This window comes from Zootoca vivipara, chromosome 2, assembly GCF_963506605.1.
Source record: "Zootoca vivipara chromosome 2, rZooViv1.1, whole genome shotgun sequence".
Taxonomy (NCBI): domain Eukaryota; kingdom Metazoa; phylum Chordata; class Lepidosauria; order Squamata; family Lacertidae; genus Zootoca; species Zootoca vivipara.
The window spans coordinates 92,346,125-92,369,009 of record NC_083277.1 but is presented as its reverse complement, the minus strand read 5'-3'; the positions used below and the strand labels follow the sequence as shown (position 1 = coordinate 92,369,009).

Here is a 22,885-nt window from a genome sequence, read left to right as displayed (position 1 = left end):
GCCCTAGGCTCTGTGGTTTAACCCACAGCGCCACCCATGTCCCTTATATTATTATATACCATATACGCATCATAGACTTTAAGCACATTCCTTACCCACAAAGAATAATGGAACTGTATCTTACCTCTCACAAGGTCCACCCTAAAAGCCCAGATATGAAATGATGCTCGAAGCACCTAGTCAACAACATCCTGCTTTGCAGAAGCCTTCTCCAATTTTTCCCTTTATATACTCAGTCATTCTATCATTTATTAAAATATGAATATTGCACATCTCCGGTTGCTTAAAACTTTTGAGTATGAGGATGATATGACACCTGACAAACCAAACATAAAGAAATCCCCAAAAAACCAAAACAGGCACAGAAGTCTAACCAAAAGCAAACTGTTAAAAATAAGGTTTGCAAGCAGTCTCAGGCCTTACAAGGCTTTAGAGGTTAGTTATATTAACGCATTTTAAGATCTACAGAAATCACTGGGCTTCTCGTGATATTCTCTGTATGTAATATACGCACAAACACTCAGACACGGTCTGCACTTTCCTTCTACTGTATACTCCCCGCTGAGAAAGAAAAAAATTATATCAGCAACTTTCTTCGCAGATAACAAACGCCAACCACGAAGGGACTCGAACCCTCAATCTTCTGATCCGAAGTCAGACGCCTTATCCATTAGGCCACGTGGTCATCCATGAGGATGCTCTGCAAGAAATCTTCCTTACCTGTTCATTTCCTGATTCGGGCATGTATGTACCGGTATAAATGCTCCTGCTGAAAACTGCGGACAAAGTCCGTGATTTATTTCTTCTGCCTAGTGATTAAACTCTCGTGGCGCTTTTTAAAAAGCAGCAGCGACAAACATCCCATAGAAAAAAAGCATGCATCGGAACATCAGCTTCCAAAATAAAATACTAAAATAAAATAAAATAAAAGGGGCAGGGTGACGAGAGCCTGGCAAGCAAGCAAGAATACCAACCGAAGTGAGCGGGCATGCTTGCATGATGCTCTTGAGCTCCCCTCTTGGATCGTGCTCACTCGACACTCCCCTGGGGTGCTCAGTGCGCGCCTTTACGCTGCAAAGCTTTCCCGCGTCTCCGTTACATCCTGCCCGCATTTCCCTTTGCCTCCCAGAATTTAGACGCGCAGCAGCATCAGGAGCACGCATGCACACGACCAGGCATCCTGGACGCGGAGCTGGACTCGGCTGAATGAATGCACGTGTGCGATTTTTATCCCAGCAACGGCAAACGGACGTCTCCCTGGTCCGGATCATCACGCTTGTTCACCCACATATTTAAAGGCGCCCACATATTATGCGGATCGTGACGTGGCCAAAAACTTCTCTCCTGGCCAAACACAGCAGGGGGAGGGCAGCACGTGGCGGTGGGCGCGGCCAAGGTGGAAACTGGGTGAGCCCACCTTTCTTTCTCCCCTTTATTGATCCATCTTCTCTTCACCCTCATTCATACAGACGTCCATTCACACGTGTACCCACACTCTTTCCCTTTCGGGTTTCCCCCCAAAATCATTTTTAGTAACAAAAAATAACCCACCCCAATAAACACACACTCAACATTCATTCCCCCCCCCCCTCTTCCATTTATTTCCCTGCCCCACCCCCCACTCTTCCATCTGGGGCAGAGTGGGTCAGTGCCTGAGCACAAGTTGCTCACTCGTGCATTAAGTCGTGGGTAGGTAAACTTGATGGTGCAAAGAGGAATGTGTTAGGCTTGCCCTTTCGTTGCTGCTGCTTACTACTACATCATTATTGCTTAAAGCATGGGTAGGCAAACTAAGGCCTGGGAGCCGGATCCAGCCCAATCGCCTTCTTAATCTGGCCCACAGACGGTCCAGGAATCAGTGTGTTTTTATGAGTAGAATGTGTCCTTTTATTTAAAATGCATCTCTGAGTTATATGTGGGGCATAGGAATTCGTTCATTCCCCCCTCCCCCCAAAAAATATAGTGTGGCCCCCAACAAGGTCTGAGGGACAGTGGACCGGCCCCCTGCTGAACAAGTTTGCTGACCCCTGGCTTAAAGCATTTTGGATTATCAATTGACATCCATGAATATGACTTGTGAAGCAAGTTCCCTTGAATTTGCTTCAAGTTAATGTAATGTATTTTCTGGCCATTATAGCCTTAGGTTATTTTTCCTGGTTTTAACTTTAGAGCTACTGTAGTTCATATATCTTCCAAGCCCAGGCCATTTGTGGTTATTATATTAGAATATGCAGATTAGGGTGCAATCCTCTGTACACTTACCTGGGACTAAGCTCAATTATACTCAGTGGTAATTACTTCCAGGTAGGTTAAGGTAAAAGGTAAAGGACCCCTGACAGTTAAGTCCAGTTGCGAATGACTCTGGGGTTGCAGCGCTCATCTTGCTTTACTGGCCGAGGGAGCAGACGTTTGTCCGCAGACAGTAGATTACAAGTAGATTACTTCCATGTATGTGATGGTACTGTCAGTGGGATTTTTCCACATTGCTTGCCGGTGTATGTTCCACAGAGTATGGTAAGGACTAGGGTGTTGAATCTTTTCCTCTGTGCCTTATTCATGGCATTTAGCTTGTTTAATATTTTTAAACATGATGTCAGTCATTACAAGGCAATGCTTCCATTCCCCCTATATCTGGAATTTGTTCTGAAAATGAAATCTTTGTGCCTCAGGCCAAAGTCAGACAATGACTGAAAAGAATGTCATTTATATGTGATATTAACAAAATAAAAATAAAAATGGAGTCTTAAATTATAAAACCAAATCTCTGCTATTTTAGGTTAGTATCTTTTATCACTGATAGTTTCTATGCCTTTAATAGATTCATGGGCATCAGTAATTCAACAATTGCTATCCTCCGTATCACCACCTCTCCATGCTGGGGGAAAACCTGGCATTGCTACCACTAGTGCATAAACACAGAACTGGAAAGGGGCGGGGGGGGGACTTCCACTGAGAAGATGTCTTATATTTCCCATCTTTCATCAGGCAAATCCTATTCTCCACAATTTGTAATCCATCAAGATGAACCCCGCTCACCATCTATGGACCCTGCTAAGTGCTCTTGATGACCAGTATCATGGCCACCCAACCTGTTTTTCATAGGCAGCAAAAGCGGGATTACCATGTGAATCGATCTGACTAGCATTTGGCTCCGTGACTCGTGAGTTGCGTAGTCCTGGTCTGATCGCAGTTGCACTGATCAAAGCCACAATATCGCTCTATGGCATTGTTAAGACTTACAAGACTTTTATGGGGGTAATTTCGCTTATAGGCCAATTTAAATATTTATACTTTTACAGCATAAAGTTTTCAAACAGTTCTTATTGGCAAAGGCCACGAATCTCTCAAAGCTACTGCAGTGGTGGCTTGCCAGGTTAACAGTGTATCCAGAATGCCACTCCAGGAAAACTCTTGATACTTCCATGTTTTAGCACTACGGTCAAAAATACAAAGACAGGCTCTTTGCTACGTTAATTTTTTAATTTTTTTTTTAAAGCACCCCGGATAAACATTTTGAAGAACCATTCAGAAAGTTTATTCAGAGTACAGTATATATATATATATATATAGCTCACTTTGTGCCTGGCTCAAGGAATGTGGGGTGCAGCCTCTTCTCCTTTGTGTTCTTTTAATGTACAAAGTTTGGAAAGCACCATGATGCAAAGTACAAAATGAAACAACAAAAGTTGTTCAAGGCCAATGATCCAGCACATCCTGGTGTTTGTGTTCAGTCTCTTCTGGGTGGGGTTATGCTCACTTTTAAGGATCAAGTTATTAGTTCCAGTTCTGTTCCTGCCTTTTTTTAGTATTAGCTGTGTGCTAGCTGCACCCTCTTGTGGGGAAGGATGCTCATGCCAATGTAGTGCAGGCGACAATGCACTTTATATGGAACTGCCTTTCAAACACATTCAGAAACTGCAAGCCGCATTATTAATCTGGACGAGCCACAAGAATTTGCTACAATGGTGCTTGAAGAACTTCACTGGCTTCCTAGCACAAGTCAAAAATGTTGGTGTTCACCTTTAAAGCCATCCGTGGTCAGTGATCAAGGCACCTAAACAATTGCCCACTCCGGGGTGGGGAGGCCCAGGACTGGGGACCAAATGGGGGTCCCCCAAAAAATCAAGTTAAAGTTAGAATCTGGGGCCAAGATTAGCAATTTTAGCTGAACCGCTCAGGGTTTCAATCCTGAAGAAGAAGAAGAAGTTTAAGGCAACAATCCTACACAGCCTTATTTGGGATCCATACTGAACTCTATGGATCTTATTTCCAAGCAAATATGCAGAAATCAATAACAAGAGACAAGAGAAAACAGGACTACTAAGATTCCTGTAGAATTACTTTATTTAACATGCTCCCATGGATTCTAGAGTTGCTGGATATGGCAAAGTTCTTTTAGACAGACAGCTCTTACAAATCGGCAATAGGCTTGTGTGGCCAATATGGGTACTTTTCTTTGTCCAGCCTACATGCAGGAAATGCATCTTGGAAATCCTCCATTGTCATCTGATCAAAAGGAATCACATTTCTAATTTTCTGAAGCTTGAAAAGAAAAGAGAATAGCCCATCATTAGTACATTATGAAGAAGACTACTTAAAATAAAAAGAACAGATCTTTATTAGGAGAGCACAACGTGGTGGAGCAGACTACTTACACCACAAAAATCACCAACTTACCTCTTTCTCATGCTCAACAACACGTTGCTTAGAGGCTTGTATGAAAGAAGCAGCATTCTTGTCCTGCAACACAGCAAATTATTTGCTTCGCATATTAGTGACATTGGAGAAGGCTGGGGTTTTAGTCAAACTCTATAGGTTGTACCCAATACTGCTGTTCTACTCACACAACTGCACACTTGCACAATGGGACTTTCCCTTCCTTTCCTCCTCCCCCCCCCCCCCCGCACCCTCTAAAAATCTGCTCCAGGGCATACATAGCAGAGTTTTGGGGTGTGCAGGGGGCAGGAGAGGAGAGGAAGGAAAGTCTCATTGCATGAGCATAACTCTGCTCACCAAGCACTAGATCCAACCCTATAGTTGTGCAGTATCCTAATTCTGCTGTGAATTTTCACCAACCGTGAAAAATGTCCTAATAAAACTCCCCCTTAAAGAACATACGTTGCCATATTTATTTAAAATCTGTGTGAATATTCACAGATTGCTCGTGCAGTGCAGACACAATCTGTACACAAGGCATGCATGGGATACGCCCAACTGCTATAATGCTTCCCCGTTTTGGAAGAGGCAGAAGGATCAGAGGGACCAAGCATATCATATGTATGTTGCTTGTTGCTTGCCACCCTGGGTTTCTTTGGAAGGAAGAGTGGGATACAAATTTAATAAATAAATACACTCTGCCTACATTATCTCTCATGTGTAAGGTAGCCCATTGGCCCATTCCAGACTCAAGTCGTTGACACTTGTGGCAAATGATTACCAGTATAATCACCTGCCATATGGCATGTAGAATCCACTACAACTTTATATATAAAGGAAAATAGCAACTGTCTGATTTTGCAACCGTGTTCTAACATTCTATTCTGGTCCTCTCTCCCACCACAAACTGCATTTTCTCTTGCCTATAATAATGCAAACTATCACCTTGAGGCTTGCAGCCTTTGCATTAGACATGCCCCTACATTGCAGTTATCTTACCCTTTTCCAGTTTGGGTTCAGGCCTGACTTTGGAACATAATTTAGTCTTGGGCGCTCTGATAGATGACCTCCTTCAGGGCAGAGACAGGGGGAGTACAACCCTATCAATTCTTCTGGGGCTCTCAGCTGCTTTTGATATCTTTGGCTACAGTATCTTCCTGGACCATCTGTGAGTAGGGGGGTATTGCTTTATGGAGATTTCACTCCTACTTACAGGGTCAGTTCCAGAGAAAAGTATTGGGTGACTGTGTCTTGACACCCTGCCAGTTAATCTGTGGGATTCCCCAAATCACAATTTTGTCCCTAGTGCTATCTGTAGGAAGCCACTGTGGATGTTTATTAGGAGATCTGGAGCAAGGTGTCATCTTGAGGATATCCAGGTTTAGCTCTCAGTAATATCTGAACCAGGAGTAGCTGTACCAGACATAGGCAAACTCAGCCCTCCAGATGTTTTTGGCCTACAACTCCCATGATCCCTAGCTAACAGGACCAGCGGCCAGAGATGATGGGAATTGTAGTCCCAAAACATCTGGAGGGCCGAGTTTGCCTATGCCTGCCCTAGACCACTAAGAGTAACCATTAACAACTTTGGTTGGTGCATCAACTACAATAGTTTGCGGACAAGGATCGTCTTGTCAGTATTCCATGCATTGGTAGCCTCATGTTTAGGCTGCTGTAGGCAACCCTCGCACCTGTTTCAGAAGCTGCTACTAGTGCAAATTGCAGCTGCTAGGGTGCTTAGTGGGACAACCAGCTTTGCATATATTACGTCTCTGTTGAAAGATCTGCACTGACTTCCCAATAGCTACTGAGCAAAGTTCAAGGCTTTGTTGTTGGCATTTAAAGCCATAAATAATTGGGGACTAGGGCACTCTGCAGACCACTTCCCCAAGGCACAGACCAAGCCAATATTCAAGGTCTTCTGAAGAGACCCTGGTGGCCATTCCACCTGCTGGCTGTTATTTGGCGACAATATGGAAACTGACCTTCTCAGTGATAGTACCCACTCTCTGAATACCATTCCTTGGTTAATTTGTAAAGGGGAGACAAAAATGGTCTGTAAATACTTCTTTAAAAACTATGTTTTACCCAAGCTTGACTGGACTCTGACCCTTAAATGCTTACTTTTCATGTTATACACTGCCCAGTTCTATTTGTGATATAGTGCTGCATTTTTATCTTGTAGTTTAGATAATTTTATTGAATGTTTGCATGTTTATTGTTGTTATTGCATTTTTAATGTAAATTGCTTAGAGATTATTATTGCATTAAGCAATATAAAAACTGTAGAGATAAATACCAGCAGAGGGAAATCAGAAGTACTGCCGATCACAAGCGGAATATGGTAAGTGGTGAGCAGGGAATGGTGTCTAACACAATTTACCGAAGTGCGATACACAAAAGTGCCCTATAACTGAACAAAGACACACACAAACCACACTTACAGCCTCTTTTTCTTGGGCATCTATCTTAGATGACTGGGTATCCACAGGCTCAGGAATCTTGATTGCTTTAAACTGTAAAATTTGAGGGGAAAGTACAGTATTTCAAATGTCTTGCATCCAATTCTGTCAGTGACATTTATACAGTCAGCGATAACTTTTCCAAGTCCTGTCTGTTTCCCTTTAGTTGTAAGAGGTCCTTAACTCAGTGGCAGTGTATGATTTGCACTTTCTAGCCTCCCAGTTCAATCCTCTCCATCCGAGTGTGGTTCAAGTGTCCAGTCTAAAGTAGTGCGCTACACTGGGAGCAGAAATTAGCTGATTTTACAGAGTTTGCTTGCCAGCACCCAAGTCAGTTCACAGTGAATGACAGTTCTCATACAGCTACTGCAAATGCACACCATCCAGATTCATTCCTAAACAGTTAACATGTTTCAATGTCCTCTAACTTCTTTGGATTGCATTTTCATACATTTATTTGCTGTCCCACATGAAGAAAGCCAGAAAGCCAGGCATTCATTCATTTATTCATTTAATTGGATTTATATACCAAAGATCTCTGGAGCCATCTATATTGATACACATACTTGCCTGGTTCATATCCAACAATAAATAAAAATCAGCATGATTATTGCTTCAAGTTTAGGTTTTCTAGCCTATCCACAAGGCAGAGGTTGGTGGGAAATGTACTAATTGTCTAAAGACAAGAAAATGCTGTTGTTTTTTATGAGCACAGCACCATGCAGCTGCAACATTGGTGCCAAATTACCCAGAAGGAAATAATTACTATACCCAGGGTGATTTCTATTATTAAAATTATTATTATTATTATTATTATTATTATTATTATTATTATTATTAACCTGCCCTTCACTCTAAGGTCCCAGGGCAGGTTACAACACTAAAACACAGTATTAAAAGAAATTTAAAACAACTTACAATCACAAAGGTAAAGTGGGTCCTGAAAATACACACTGGACTGTGTGACATGCAGTGCCTCATTTAGATTCAGAAATATTTGAAGTAGCATAACACAACCTCACCTTTTTCTCAAATTCATCTACCATGCCCTTTTCAGCAATTGTTGTCTTGTAAAAAGCCCAATCTATAGCTGGGGGATTCTCTGGCAAAGAAGCAAGCCTGTTTAGATGAAGGAAAAGTACATTTAGTACAACCTCAACATGTTTTCATACAATTCTTAGTTCTGTAGCCATCTCCCATTATTGTCACCCTCCTTGAGGATAACTAACCATAGCTGCCAATGTTCTCAGCTATTCAACAGAAATAATGAACCTTCCAAGATTCATCATACCAACTAACAGTGACTGATGAGTAGAGTCCAAAATAGTAGACTGTATCAGTCTACTATTTTGGACTTAACTCATCAGTTTTGCCAGAAGCTGATAAAGGGGTTTTGTCAAATCGTAAGGCAAAGAACTAAACTTCAGTCGAGACACAGAAACAGCATGTGACATCTCAAATCTTACTACTGTCAATCAGATAGATTTTAACATATCAGTTACAGTGGGGGGTGGGGGACCAGAGGCATTGGGACTTTCTCCAGTCTGTGCCCTTCAGCAGGCCATACACCCCTCATTAGTCCAGCATCTGAGTCCTTTTGCCTGGCTGGAATGCATCCTTGAACAACAATACTGTATGTCTCTTACTTCCCTGGATGAAAGGTGCTACTGAAGGAATTTTTTTATTTTGTTCCCTGAATGAAAGATAGTGAGACATATGTATAGAAACATCTGGCTTTTTGCATGCCTGGAATGAAGCCTATTGTACAAAGAGTAGAAATACACCCAATATTCCACTTACTTCTGCATCTTACTCTACCCACCACTGGAATGGAGCCCCATGAGATGATGCCTAATAAATTGCATCCCTCCGGGGGGGGGGGGAATTCCCCACCCTTGGACAGATCTTCCTTCAACACTCTGCTTATCACAGATATATACAGAATATAATCTGCAGCAGAAAGGACTGCCATAAAGTTGCCAAAAAGAACAAAATGAAATTTGTGTATCACTTTAATAGGCTGATCTCAGCAACAATGAATGGAGCAGAGAGCTGTGGAATGTATGGCAGGGGTGAAGAACCATTTTGGCCTGGTGGGCCAGGGATTAATCTCCCCACCCACACCTGGGAGCCAACTTTGATGGGTGGGTCGGATTATCATGACACCAGGGAATTGGCACATATCAAAGAGCCTGCTCAGCCCTATACACTGTACTTCCCAAATGTCCAACAAACAGGTGATTGACAAGTCATTGAGAAGTACTGTGTCCAGGCCTAAGCAAGCTTCACAAGCCCTGTGCTTGGCACTTAGAAAGTGCCGGGCAAAAGGTCTACAAAGTGCTTTGCACACTGCTTCCCAAACACTTGACAATCACCTGGGTGCCAGGTGCTTGAGAAGTGCTGCACACAGGACATTGCAGGTGGAGGTAAGTGTGGCCTGCCCAAAATAGCATCATAGATCAAATGTGGACTGCAGGCTGGAAGTTCCCCACACCTGGTATATAGCATAACAAACCAGTGACTGGTTCAAAGTAATTTGTAAATATATAACCAAACAAGGCATTCTATTAATTTATTACTGTTAGCACATAGCCTGAACGCATCAACCTTGCACAAATACCAAGGCGGTTGACACAAGAAAAAGTGAAATTAGCAAACATGGTTCCACAGTGCCCTTTGCACACTGGGACATACTCACTTGGCTGCCAGAGCATCACTGCGTGTTTTCAGGGCATTAAACATGGGCTTCTGATTGGGAGGCACTCGCTCAGCAAATGCCATCCAGTCTACTGCTTTCAGAGTAAATCTGCGGGCAGCCATTGTTACTTTCTGGAAAATAATAAAGCAGGAAGAAAGCTTAATAGGGAGAAAATAACCAGAACACTAACTGAGCAGCAAAGCTATATGAGATGAGAGACAAAGAGAAGAATGGTTCAGTTTCATCAAAGCAATAATTCAATTAGGAGTTCACACCAGAACACACCTACCTCGGAGTAAACCCTATGAATGCACTACTTTATTTTCAAGTAACCATAATAGCGTTAGACTGTTAAACTCACACTCACCCCATTCTTTTCATTCAATAAAGGGGGGGTTAAAATTAATGTGGATTCTCCTTTATAAAGATGGCAGCGATGTAGCTTCTACAATTATATAGGCTTCTGCTTGCATGTTAAAGGCGCAGCCAGAGGCAAACCAACTTGAAGGAACATTAAAAGGACCTCTGCTAGGACACCAAGGAATCCCAGCGCCGCCACAGAAGGGCTGGCCGCGGACAGAAAGTGGGGGAATAAAGAACAGAAAAGGCCCGTTAACACCACAATATTAAAAAACAGCCGACAGGGTCCCCCAAAGGACGGCCGTACTCCACTCACCTTCAGCAACCCTTCACCCTCACGATACAGAAGTCGCCGGAAACGTCCTCCCGGAAGGAGAGCCTGACCGTCATCGCCGTGACCAATCAGGACCAGCAATCCCGGAAATAGTCCGCCGCACACTCAGCACCATAGATAGCGGAAAAGAATAGACTAGTCGCACGCCTCCATTTTTGCGCAGTTAAGGGAGGCAAAAGCACAGCGTGCAAAGCAATGGAGTGCAAGGCGCGGTTATGTTTTAACTGAACGCCGTCTTTGGAGCTGAAGGGGCGATGGAGGCCTGACCTTTGCCGAAATCTGAAGTGTATGCCTTCTGTTGCATTGTGTTACCAACATGTCAAAGTGGAGATCTTCTATCGCTGTTCGCGATGAGAGTCAGCTTGAAATATCTGCATACTGTACCGCATTGGCTGCATTCTTGCAACATAACTGCTTAAAATGACTGCGTTGTAGTACTTCAGGGGAAACCTGAATCAGCAGTTTTTAGATTCACCAATAAAAAGTCTTTATTAGAAATGTCTTATAAGCCACCTCGGCTCCCACCTAAAATTTGCAGATCATAATGCATGGTGGTTGCAACGCTCACTTTAGTCTACATCTTACAGCTATAACAATTGACTTATGATGCGACGTTGTAGTAAACCACTTTAAGCACGAATTGCCTTGCCACTCACAATACAAGAATCATAACAGGCTCGGTTTTTTCAGTCGGGCAACTTGCAAATACATGTACTGTATAGGGAAAGTCATTTTGACGGGAATCACTGGCTGGTATGCCCCCCCCCCGCCAAATTAACATTCACATTATTTATTCCACAGACGAGGATTAATTCTTTGCTTCTTTGGGCGGGTAAGGAAGTGGCAGAAGCACCCGCTGCTGCCAAATCACAGTTTCAATTAAATCCTTTATCTTCTCCTATCAGCAGCTGTCACTTTCATCACGTTGCCAGTGCGGGGAAAGGGGATTCGAAAATAACTAGGAAGTCTCCTCTGCAAACAAAGTACCGTTCTGAAACTTTTATGTGTCTATGGTATAGGTAATCTAGGAACGAAGTTTCTGTTTCCTTCCTGGAATCCTGTTTCCTGTGTCTCGGAATCCTGTTTCCACTAATGCCTTGTTCTATTGGAGACTTTTCCCTTTAAATTATTATTATTATTATTATTATTATTATTATTATTATTATTATTAATTATCATAATCATCATCATTATTCTTATTCTCTGCTTCTGCTGGCTACCTTCAGCATTACTGTGTAATAGTAAACGAGGAGCATGTAAGGCCGAATCGGCGCTTAAAGTAGCCTCGGCGGCTGTTGCACCCAGAGAACGGTTGGTGACCCGGAAGTGACCTTTCCTCCCGGAAGTCCGGCTCTCCCTGTCAGCAGGGACTGGGGTGATGGCTTCCGAGCCCCGCCGAGCGCAGCTCCAGTTTCTCCGACCTGGCCGTTGAGCTGGAGCAACCGTTGCCCGTCTGCCTGTCTTAGGCCCAGGGAAGAAACCGTAGCCCAGAATGGCGGAGCTGGTGGCCGGAGAAGGGCCGCCGCGGGGCCGCACGCCCAGCCCGCTCCCGGGTCCAGCCGCGGCGCCCGCTTGCCCGCCGCGCAGTCCGGAGCCGCCGGCGCCTGAGAGAGCCGGGTCGGGGGGCGGCGGGAGCAGCAGCGGCGGCGGGGGCTCCAAGTGGGTCCGACTCAACGTGGGCGGCACCTACTTCGTGAGCACCCGCCAGACACTCTGCCGAGAGCCCAAGTCCTTCCTCTGCCGCCTCTGCTGCCAGGAGGGGCCCGAACTGGGCTCCGACAAGGTGAGTCCGGTGGGTCGGTGTGGAGTGGCAGCGCTGACTTCTTTCTTCTTTAACCGCCCGGCGCCACCTGGGACGCTTTCCTAGAACGACGGCATGTTCTCCGCACCCCGGTAGCCCTCATGCCTTTCGTCTCGTCTCCTTCCCGCTGCGATCACTGGAATAATAGGCATTTAAGCCTCATTCACCCAATGCATTTAAAACAGCCCCCCACCCCACCCCAGTCCTGGGAACTAGAGGTTACACCTCACAGAGCTACAGTTCTCAGCACCCTTAGCAAGCCACAGTTCCCAGGATACTTTGCAGGGTGTGTTTTTGCAGACATCAATGCTAACACCAAAGCCTTGATCGGAACTCCTCAGCAAAAAAAGAAAGGGATCCACACAAAAGGGGCATTGCTCCCGGTGGATGTGGCAGTGGGGTGCCTGCCCACTTCAGTGACAGTTTATAGCCCCTCTAGTGGCTGTAAGTAGTTTCAATATATTAACTATGCAATCATTACACAAGTGCTGTACTCTTATTCATCAATAGTATGACCTCTGCTTTTGTTTTAGGGAAATTAGAAAACGGAGAAGCTTTAATCTTGTGTGCAAAGTGAAAATACTTGTGAATAGGGTGGTTTCTGTCAGCAGATAATTGCTGAGAGTGTTTAAATACTGTGGAAGATTCTGAGCCCTCTGTAAAAGACATTATTTTAGAATATTAGAATAGAACAAAAGCCATTTCCCAGAATAATTAAATCATAGTGAGAATGGGTAAGCTCTGTTTCTTATTTATAGCTTCCTTGGTGATCTTAAACAAACAAACAAAACATCTGAGCATGTAGTCAAAGGAATTGATTGCACTGCACCACTTGTGTTCAGCAGAATCTTTTTTTCTTTTCTTTTTTACCATTACTAAAGAGTGATCTGAGTTCATGTTTGCTTGACGCACAATAGAACTCAGTTTGGATTAGACTGACAGTTTAGATTGGCAAAAGTATTTCTTATGAATTCAGTTGCAAAAGTTAGGGTTTTTGCTGCTTGTCATTGTCATATCATGACAATTCAGGAACTGATCTCACTGATTTTTAGGAGAATGCTGCTGATAGATGCAAGAACAGTTTATTTCAAGTAAATAAGCATATGATTAAGTAATTAGGTGGAATCGCCATATAGGTGGTACCCTACCTTTTAAAATTATATCATGGTATCATCTTACAGTAAAGGTAGGCATAAAAAGCTTTTGACGTCAGAGCTTAGAAACCTGCCTGCACTGTTTTCCCAGCCACCTCCACTACTTCAGCAGAAGATACCCATAGCCTCCACCATAACCATGACAACATGTTAAATCTAACTTCTGTCTGTTGTAGATGATTCAACTAGTTTAAAAGAGCCCACTGGTTTTCCTGAGAAGAACGGTAATTCTTTGCAGAGGACCAAATTCTCAACCTTTGTAAGACTAATCCCCCCCGCCCAGCCAAATGTCTTCATTCCATTGAATTGTCCTTTTTAGCATCAGAATCTGACACTGGTGTATCTCTAACAGGATGAAACGGGGGCATATCTCATTGATAGGGATCCCACATATTTTGGTCCAATCCTGAACTACCTCCGGCATGGAAAACTCATAATAAACAAGGAATTGGCAGAAGAAGGTAAGAAATGGAGATTGCGGTGCTTTGTCTGACTTGGGCAAGGTAAAAATCAATCTATATCCTTGAAAACCAGAGGGAAGCTTAATGGATGTTGGCCACATTTCAGCCCAGAGCTAGTGCACTTAAGCCCATTGAAATCCATGGTCTTGAGTGCATTGACTCCTGTGACTGAGCGAGGCCTTGGTCAGCATCTTTATGTGTCATAAGTGTTTTATTTTAGATTGACCTATGGAGGAGGAGTACAAAACCAGCTTTATTCATGGAGGCACATCATTCTGATAAAGGCGTTCTGTTAATAAACATTAGTGGCATTTTGTATTAACTTGTTGTTTTCCATTGAAGTGTGGTCTGCAAATGCAAGCTCCTTTTTGTGAAGAGCTTCAAATGGAGGGAACACATCTTCATGAATCCCTAAGTTCTAGTTTTCTGCTCTTCATGAAATAGAAGTGTTTGCAGCTGTTTGTGGTCGCATTTTTTCCTAAATTTTGCCTTTGTTTTTGCTCTTGCAAATTGAGATTCTGGTAGTATAACGTTTGTTGATCTGCAGATTAATTATTTAGGTTAAAATATATACAGTATGCAAAAAAATAATTCTGCAGTGTCATAGGCTTCAGTAATCTGCAGAAGACTTTGGGGTTAGCACAATATTGCTTCCAGCATTCTTCCCTTTTTAAGGCTAACAATCTTCCTAATTGCACCTCCCCTTCTCATTCCTAGGTGTGCTGGAAGAAGCTGAGTTTTACAACATTGCATCTCTAGTGCGGTTGGTGAAGGAGCGAATACGGGACAATGAAAGCAGAACTTCTCAAGTAATGCATGTTAAAGAAAATAGACGGGGGGGGATTTTTGTAACTGGAATCAAGGGCAAATTTGTGCTTAGCCTTCCTTTATTTGTGGTTGTGGTCAACTGCTACTCTCTCCCTCTGACATACACTTTGGAGAAGGGGACTGGCTTTCTTTGCTGTTGTGATGGGCTTTTGCAGAAAACCCAAGCAGCGCTTCAGTGCTGTTTCAGAAGGGAAAGAAGCCACACATCCTTTCTTGTCCCAAGTGATGGATGAAAGGAGAGGTGTATTCTCTTCCTTGCGCTGAGCTTTTGCCAGAGGTGCCAACAAGGGCCTCACTGCTCCTGCTGAACCTTTGCAGGAGCTGACAGAAAGGGAGACAAAGCAGCTCTTCACTCACTCAAATCCTTCATGAACTGCTGGGAAATGAGGGGGAAGGGACAGCAAAGAATGCTCCATCTTCTGTCGCAATATTCATTTATTTATATTTAATGGAATTGTATCCTGCTTTTGGGGAGAACCTCCTCACAAAGTGGCAAGCGTCATGTAGAACAATACAAACACAGTTTAAAGCTTTTTCTTTTACAGCAGCTCCAACAATCCAGTCAGCACAGCTGTAAAACACAATATGAACATTACTGGTAATAGCCTGCATACAAATCACTTCTTAAAAGCACCAGAGAACTCAGGAATCAACAGGACATATGACACACTAATTTCCTTGAAGCTAAGCCTCTTTAAACAAGCTACCACTACTTGACAAAGCCACAGTGTTAATTTCTAACTTATTGTTTGGTTCCCCTTTGTGTCCCAGGGACCTGTCAAGCATGTTTACAGAGTCCTGCAGTGCCAAGAGGAAGAGCTCACCCAGATGGTGTCCACTATGTCTGATGGGTGGAAATTTGAACAGGTATCCAGTGCTAAAGAATACTTCCCTATCCGGAAGAAGGGGCCCAATTCACAAGGCTTATATAATGGCTAATCTTCCACCTCTATTATTTGTTATGGATAGGAAGGGGCTGTCAACAGCTTAGTGAATAACGAATGCTTTAGTGGGTTATCCTTTCACCTTTTCAGAATCTAGAGAATATGGGAATTATCATGGTGACTGCTGGTGCCTGGAGAGAAGTCTGATCACTGAGCCTCTAACAGATATTGCCGATTATCTTCTAGGGAAGTCTGATAACAAGCCTCTGCCCTTCCTCACTCTTCATTTTAGTTGATAAATGCTGTCAGCATTGAAACTGTTGACTGATGCTAATCTTCCACTCATAAATAAGTGCACAACTTGCTGGGCTCAGTCTTTTGCTATGAGAGACTGTGGCAGAATGTACTTTGACTAATGCTTCCAATCTTGTTAGGTTATTGGTTTTTTATTTACTTCTGGTTTTATGCATTCTGGTCAGTTCAATTACCTCTTAATGAGGAGGAATTCTTTTTTATTATATTGAACCATCATTAGGGGGCTCTGTAGGACTTCAGTTCTTTTGCCTAAGAAAATGCATTTTGGGGGGTATTTATGGATGGCAGCTTCCCACAATCCTGATTTGGGGTACTGTAGAGCTTCACTTGCAAGTATAAAAGTCATTGTACTGATGAGCTGGTGACTATCATTTTTCCCCATCTTGGACGCTCGTTTGTTCAACTCAAGCAATCCTTATAGGCTAAACAACTAGCATTAGTCCCTGTCTTCTCTATCTGTTTTTATAATATTGTTTTTTGCTACTTTTCCATAATGCTAAAGGTTTTAAAAAAATATTAAGCTGCCTAGAAATGCTTTTAAATAAACCAGTAAAAGTCCAGTTCTATCGCGCTTGCAGAAGTCATTCTGCACACACAGTAATTTAGAAGGATACAACTCAGTCCTAAATTCTTTGTTTCCTTGTTTGGTGTTTCCTACATGCATCTGTGTATAGTTTTAAATGGCACTGGTGGAATTTTAAGAACAAGAAGGAGCACAATAGCTTGACAGAAAATACACATGGGTTGCTTGTTGGTTTTGTGAATCACAGCATTTCGGGGCTCAAACTAAAGCATGGATGTGTCCTTAAACCTTCTAAAAGTTAAGAAGGAATATAAAGGTGCAGAGTGCTCCGTCTTGTACTCTTTAATGCTTCCTCCTGCAGATCTGTATCTGATCACTGTGAGAGACTAGATACAAACCAAGATCATACAGTATTTTAGTTCAGTGATGGGAATCCTGTATCTTTCCACATGTTGCTGAACTACATTTTTCATCACAACTGGCTATTTCTTACACTATCTGTGAATGATAAGAACAGGAGTGCAACAACATCTGGAGAACCCCAACCCATTTTAGCCTAGTATTTTAAGGCTAATTCCATACTATTCCTTGTTTATTGCTGCTTCTAACTTTTACATTCTCTTGTTTTTATTTCATTAGCTAATCAGTATTGGATCTTCTTATAACTATGGAAATGAAGACCAAGCAGAATTTCTATGTGTTGTGTCCAGAGAGCTCAATAACTCTACCAATGGCATAGTGATAGAGCCTAGTGAGAAAGCAAAGGTGAGGAACCTGCTTGCGATTGAATTCCTTGAGGATCACATTAATGTTTCTGAACACAGAATGGAATAAATATAGGAGGCAGCTTGCTTTTGATGTTGCAAGGTGTATAGTTCCTGTTAGTAGAGTTTTGTCAATAATAATAATAATAATAATAATAATAATAATAATAATAAATTTTTATACCACCCTGTACCCGTAGATCTCAGGGTGGTTCACAACATAAAAGTCTAAGATAAATGCGATACTTTACAATTAGAAATTGTGGGAGTATAACAATAAGCCACTGAAATGAGAGAGGCAAAAATGTACAAGGGTGGTGGTAGATATTTCCTAGTGTATTGATCAGTTACTGTAATTCCAAAAATATCTGGTAAAGAAGCTGTCGAGTTTTCAGTATGTTCTCCTAATGGTAATCTTTAGAAACAGTTCCTCTCCCTGCTTCCAACTTCCATAAAGTTTCTGAAAGAGTCTCTGGGAGCTTTTAATATTTCAGTGCAATGTCTGCTAAGAAGTAAATCTTGTCTGTATCAGTGGGGTTACTCCAGATAAGTATGTATAGGATTGCAGGTTCAGAGAGTCTGGTCTTCTCTTTAGCACTGTCACTGCTGCAAATTTGCACATAACATGTCTCCCATGTGTAACGTAGTGCTGCATAAAGGGGTTGGCAAGGACCATGTTAACATTTCTGAATATATTTGTGCTATAGGGTTGTATCTAACGGTGCCTATTTGACAATAAGGCATCCATGGAACAGGGAGGGGAGTAATTTTCAGTAGTTCTACCCACAGCCCTCTAAGCACATATTCTACATCTGCTCAAGAGGGTTGGAGGACCCTCTAGAATATTGTGGGGTTTTTTGGTGGGGGGCAATAAGGAGACTGCAGAGGTATTGCAGAAAATGGCTTCCCACCCCATTCCATTGAGAGAACCTGACAGACACCATTGGATTCAACCTGTAGCCTCTGTCACTAAATCTTACATTGATCTGAAAAATGAAGGGAGATTGAGAGAAACTGTGGGTTAAGATAAGGGATAGGTTATAGCTCAGTCCCACTTTCCATCCCCAGCCCTTCCAGGTGGGGCTGGGAGAGAATCGTTCCTGAAACTGGCGAGTTGCTGCCAGTCAGTGTAGGCAGAGAGCTAATGGACCAACTGTTGTTATATGGCAGCTTTCTATGTGACTGCATCCACAAATATTCACAAGCCACACAATGCTGTAGTGTTAGAACAATTTAAAAGATTATGTAGTCCTTTTAGAAGACATCTGAAGGCAGCCCTGTTCAGGGAGGCTTTTAATGTTTAATAGATTATTGTGTTTTATTTTTCTGTTGGAAGCCGCCCAGAGTGGCTGGGGAAACCTAGCCAGATGGGCGGGGTATAAATAATAAATTAAAATTATTATTATTATTATTATTATTATTACCGGTATTATTATTATTATTATTCCCAGCAGTTTAATCCATGAAACAAGCTTAAAACTGTTGATGAAATCTAGTTAAAGTGTAGCACAAGAAGTGAACTGGAAGGGCCAATATGTATCAACACCAAAGGTGCCTACAAAACAAAACTATACATGTATTATTAAACAGAACCAGCTGCCACAGCATAGCCCAAGTATGCCTCAAAAGTCAAATATTTTAGCATGGAGCTAAATAATTCAGCTGAGCAATAACAAAGAACCTAACCAGCTAAAGTTTTATTTTGTAGAGTATTTAGTTTCCTGTAGTTAATAACTTTTTCCTATAATACCCTGGATGAGAAGCCAGGTGCTAAGTACTATGGTACAAAGTTCAGATTTTTCCTTCTGTTTCTTTTCCCCTCTATTGCAATAAGTTCTAATCACGTAAATTCTAGCTAACTGCTGTTGTCTTGCTGCTTCTCTCCCCACAGATTCTTCAGGAACGAGGATCACGGATGTAATCTAAGCTCTATACTTTAAAACTCCCAGATGTCAAAAGGGCAATCTAGCTGGGCAGAGCATTTCTCCTGCAGTCCAACCTTGCTTTTGTACAGTAATCAAACTAACACAAAGCAAAGCTGAGCCTGTCCTGCCAGTAGAAAATTAATCCTGGTGAAAACCAAAGGCTCATCCCACTCCAGTTTCAGAAGATGAAGAAAGAAGAGAATCTTCCAGCCAGATAGCCCCCCTTTACTCCACTAACCCTGTTTCTTTTTATTTCTGTCTTGGCACTGATGTGATTTATTTTATTTTTATTTTTATTTAATTGTGTTTTTGGCTCTCTTTAGAGAGGGCTAAAAGTGAGGGCTGCCCAGATTCCTGGGCTCTTTTAAAATATCCCAGGCATCAATGGTCTGGACTAATGACTGAGGAGTTTGGTTTAATGGTGTCATTTTTAAAGAAATTCATAACACTTACGCTTTCCCAGATCTGATGAAAATACATTTGAAAGTAAATGTCTAAACCAAGAACATTCCTGCCCCCCCCCCAAAAAAACTTTTTATTTTTGTTTTGGATTTGTTACTGACTCAGATACCTGTTAGATGAGCAATTTTTAATTTGGGAGTGGGTGGGGTTATGTTTACCATGGGGCCTTGGCTGAAGGGTTTTTCTTCAGATAACACTAAAATATAAGCTCTGAGCATTTCTCGCAGTGTGGTTTGGTCATCACCATTCACACATCTTTAAAAATATGCTATTTCTGCAAATTTCAAATCCATTTCTACTATCTCTTATTCTCCTAAATGTCAGAGGAGCGTGGCAATGGGGCTTATGTCCCATTTTTTCCTGCCAGAGCCTGGAGTATAGGTTGCTCTTTGATCTGGAGGATTTGTCCCTGCCAAGTTCAGCTTTGCCTTGTCTTGTATTCAGCAGCATGAAAAGACCCCCTTGTTCGTCCTGCATTAAAAGCAGGTTTTCTTTGTACTCTTAGTTACTTTGGTAGGCTTTAACAACTCTTTATCCAATACATTCAGGGACGGAGGGTCCCTTATTTACACATGGTGATTCTGCACTTTCAATCCTCCACCTCCTTTTATTGTGTTATCTTACCCAAAATAACTAAGTGGTATTGCGGGGGGTGGGGTGGGGCGGTGGTGAAAGTTGCCAAACTGTTGTGATTTTTTTTTCTTGTCCAAAGTGGTGTGCGAACTTCTGTAATGTTTTTTTTTTCCTTTGGAATGCCTTGAATGGACGTGAAAATGTCGTGCCTCTCTTCTGATCTTAGCCAAATGGGACTCACTGATCTTGTTGGTGAACTTGTGCCATCCCTAATCAGTGAAATGTCCCCTCCTAGTTGTTGGTAAATGGGAATCCCTTAAGCATTTGCTGCATGGTACCTCCCCTCCGTATCCTGGCTTTGTTCCTTGTGAGTCATCTTGACTTCTGGGCCTTTGAGATAAGCCCCAAAACATAACGAACCAAAGTTTCAGAAAAAAATGAAATGCTTTGGTGTCCCTCGGCAATAATCAAAGCTCTCAGCTTACAATCCGAAGACTCCTTATATACAAATTGATGTGTTTGGAATTTTCCACCAAGGAATTGCATTCACAGTGTCTTCTTTATGTTTTATAGTGTGAGTTGATGAGGCTTCTCGTTCTATTTCTTCCTTAAAAGTGAAAAGGGTGGGGTCAAAGGACAGTGCGTGAAGTTTTGATGGGGACATTAAAGGCCTCATCGTGGATAAACTGCATGGAGTTTAAATCAAGTTTGGCACTTAATTCTCCCCTGCCCCACATCCTCCATCGTTCTTCAGTTTGTATGTGCATATATCACTGAGCTTCCCGCAACGCACCTCCAGAGAAGTTTTGGTAGGTTAAGGGTTTGAATAACATGTCCTAGTTCAGTCTCTATTACAACAAGACTGTACCAAAGGTCTTGAGGTCAGTCCGTGGCTGCCGAGACTCAACTGGCTCCATATTTTGTTGAATTAAACCAACATTCCAGCCGTGCCCTGCCCTTCCTGTTTATAATGTGTTGGTATTGGCATGATTAGACTGTACGTCTTGGCTGGATCTAACTTAACACTGTGATGTGTACATAAACCCCTATCTTGTACCTTCAGCTGTTGTCAGTGTATGTCCACAACTGAGAAATAATCAGGTGTGTATGTGCTGCAAGGAAGTATAAGAACTGCAGATATATATAGATATATATATATATAGCATTCACATATACCCTCATAATCTCTCGTTCTCAGGGAGGAGGCGAGAGTGGGCAGTGGTGCTATAAACTAGTTGAAAGAAAAACAGGCTGACAATGCCAAGAGTAGCTGCCATTTCCAACATGGCCTAACCCAACTCATTCCCCACCTTGCTGGGCACGTAGCAGTGTTAGGTTTGCTTGGAAGGAGACCTTACTGTGTAGCTTTAGTTAATCAAAATGAATACCTCATTGCTTTATTTTATATTCACCAAAAAACACCATGCATGGGGAAGCCCCATTAGAGGAGTGCCTGATGTCAGGATAACAGACTGGATAAATAGACTCATTCTGTTGCCCCATATTGTGCCATTGGGAATGGCTCCATTGGAATCTGGAGGAAAACCAGATTGTGAGATGAGCCGTAACTGGCTTGATGCAATGCATTACAGCGGGATTGCAGTTAAACTTCTCCGAGAAGCAGTGTTTCTGCCTAATAAATGGGGTAGTCCTATCCTATATACTCCACTTGCTGCTGACAACAACTAGTGAGAGTTTTTCAGCGGGTTAAGTTCTTCACTGGAACACAATTGCCTTCTCCCTACCTTTCCTTGTTAAGTATTCTCAACTAGAGTAATCAAATTTGTTGGGACCCTTCCCTGGGGTGGTGAGCTGTTTAGCTGGAGATAGAAACAGTATTAGGGACTGGAAAAGCTATTGGCTTTCCTAGTATAAGGGCTTGAAATCCAGCTACGGCAAGGCACCATTCTAGCTCATCCATTTGTGATATTCTTCCCCCACAATGACAGGTCACCTCCAGGCCCTGTTGGTCTCAAGAACTGGCTTCCATGTTCTGCACCACTTTTATCTCTGCCTTTCTTAGCAACAGGGCTTTCCCTTCCGTTTGCCTTTCTCTCTGTCCAAACATTATCTCCTAAACTAAAAGCTGGAAAAGAAGCAAGAACCCTGTTTCCCCTGCAGAAGGCAGTAAATGAAAAGAGAGGAGCAAATGATAGGATGGGTATTTTATCTGGGTGATTTGCATCTCTTGAGGAGGTTTTCTTTAAAACATTAGCTAGCCCCTGGGGGCCAGTAGCAGGTCCAGTTTCCCAGTGGCCAATTGTTCCGTTACAGCAAGGTTGGAGTTAACCTCTTAAAAGTGTCTTTGTTTCTGCACATTTTTAATCAATTTTTCTCAGGGGTGACTGAGTGGTCCGAGGGGAGGGGGGGTTTTCCACAAGGGGGTGGGGGTTGGCTCCTCGGACCTCCGCAGCTGGGCCGTGGGCTCCTCACCCTCAGGTTTTGCCTGCAAACCTTGAGGTTTTGTACAGTTCGTCACATGTCAGTGCCCTTTGCTACTGTTTCTCTTTGTTTATTAAATGTGTTTGAATAATAATGGGGATGCTGTGATTTTTTTTTCAATAAAGATTCTGACATGACTTGAGCATCTGAGCTATTTTCTTACGCCCTACAACTCTACCTGTAGTAAAGAGAGCTTGGGAGTGTCTTTCATGTGTGTTTTCTCTGTCACAAAGACTGCATCAA

General features: G+C 42.6%; 2 protein-coding genes and 1 non-coding gene across 3 annotated transcripts; 1 reads left to right on the top strand and 2 right to left on the bottom strand.

The window, feature by feature from the left end:
• Positions 1-612: 612 nt before the first annotated feature.
• Positions 613-685, bottom strand: TRNAR-UCG (transfer RNA arginine (anticodon UCG)). Its single transcript has one exon. It is a non-coding gene; the product is annotated as a tRNA-Arg (tRNA).
• A 3,641-nt stretch (positions 686-4,326) lies between these two features.
• On the bottom strand, positions 4,327-10,615 carry ATP5PD (ATP synthase peripheral stalk subunit d). Its single transcript, XM_035104423.2, has 6 exons — positions 10,493-10,615; positions 9,817-9,947; positions 8,141-8,237; positions 7,101-7,172; positions 4,678-4,740; positions 4,327-4,542 (listed from the first exon to the last, which is right to left on the bottom strand). Exons 2-6 carry the CDS (start codon positions 9,936-9,938, stop codon positions 4,411-4,413), a joined length of 486 nt encoding a protein of 161 aa, XP_034960314.1. The 5' UTR covers positions 9,939-9,947; positions 10,493-10,615; the 3' UTR covers positions 4,327-4,410.
• A 1,213-nt stretch (positions 10,616-11,828) lies between these two features.
• On the top strand, positions 11,829-22,779 carry KCTD2 (potassium channel tetramerization domain containing 2). Its single transcript, XM_035104424.2, has 6 exons — positions 11,829-12,293; positions 13,818-13,926; positions 14,644-14,735; positions 15,526-15,621; positions 17,116-17,241; positions 19,132-22,779. Exons 1-6 carry the CDS (start codon positions 12,003-12,005, stop codon positions 19,159-19,161), a joined length of 744 nt encoding a protein of 247 aa, XP_034960315.1. The 5' UTR covers positions 11,829-12,002; the 3' UTR covers positions 19,162-22,779.
• The last annotated feature ends 106 nt before the right edge of the window (positions 22,780-22,885 follow it).

Coding starts and splice junctions, on each gene's coding strand:
- ATP5PD (XM_035104423.2), bottom strand. CDS start 9,938: ATGGCTGCCCGCAGATTTACTCTGAAAGCAGTAGACTGGATGGCATTT. Junction 8,238..9,816: donor AGTGATGCTCTGGCAGCCAA/GTGAGTATGTCC, acceptor TCATCTAAACAG/GCTTGCTTCTTTGCCAGAGA. Junction 4,741..7,100: donor ATGCCCAAGAAAAAGAGGCT/GTAAGTGTGGTT, acceptor GCTGTGTTGCAG/GACAAGAATGCTGCTTCTTT.
- KCTD2 (XM_035104424.2), top strand. CDS start 12,003: ATGGCGGAGCTGGTGGCCGGAGAAGGGCCGCCGCGGGGCCGCACGCCC. Junction 12,294..13,817: donor CCGAACTGGGCTCCGACAAG/GTGAGTCCGGTG, acceptor TATCTCTAACAG/GATGAAACGGGGGCATATCT. Junction 13,927..14,643: donor CAAGGAATTGGCAGAAGAAG/GTAAGAAATGGA, acceptor TCTCATTCCTAG/GTGTGCTGGAAGAAGCTGAG.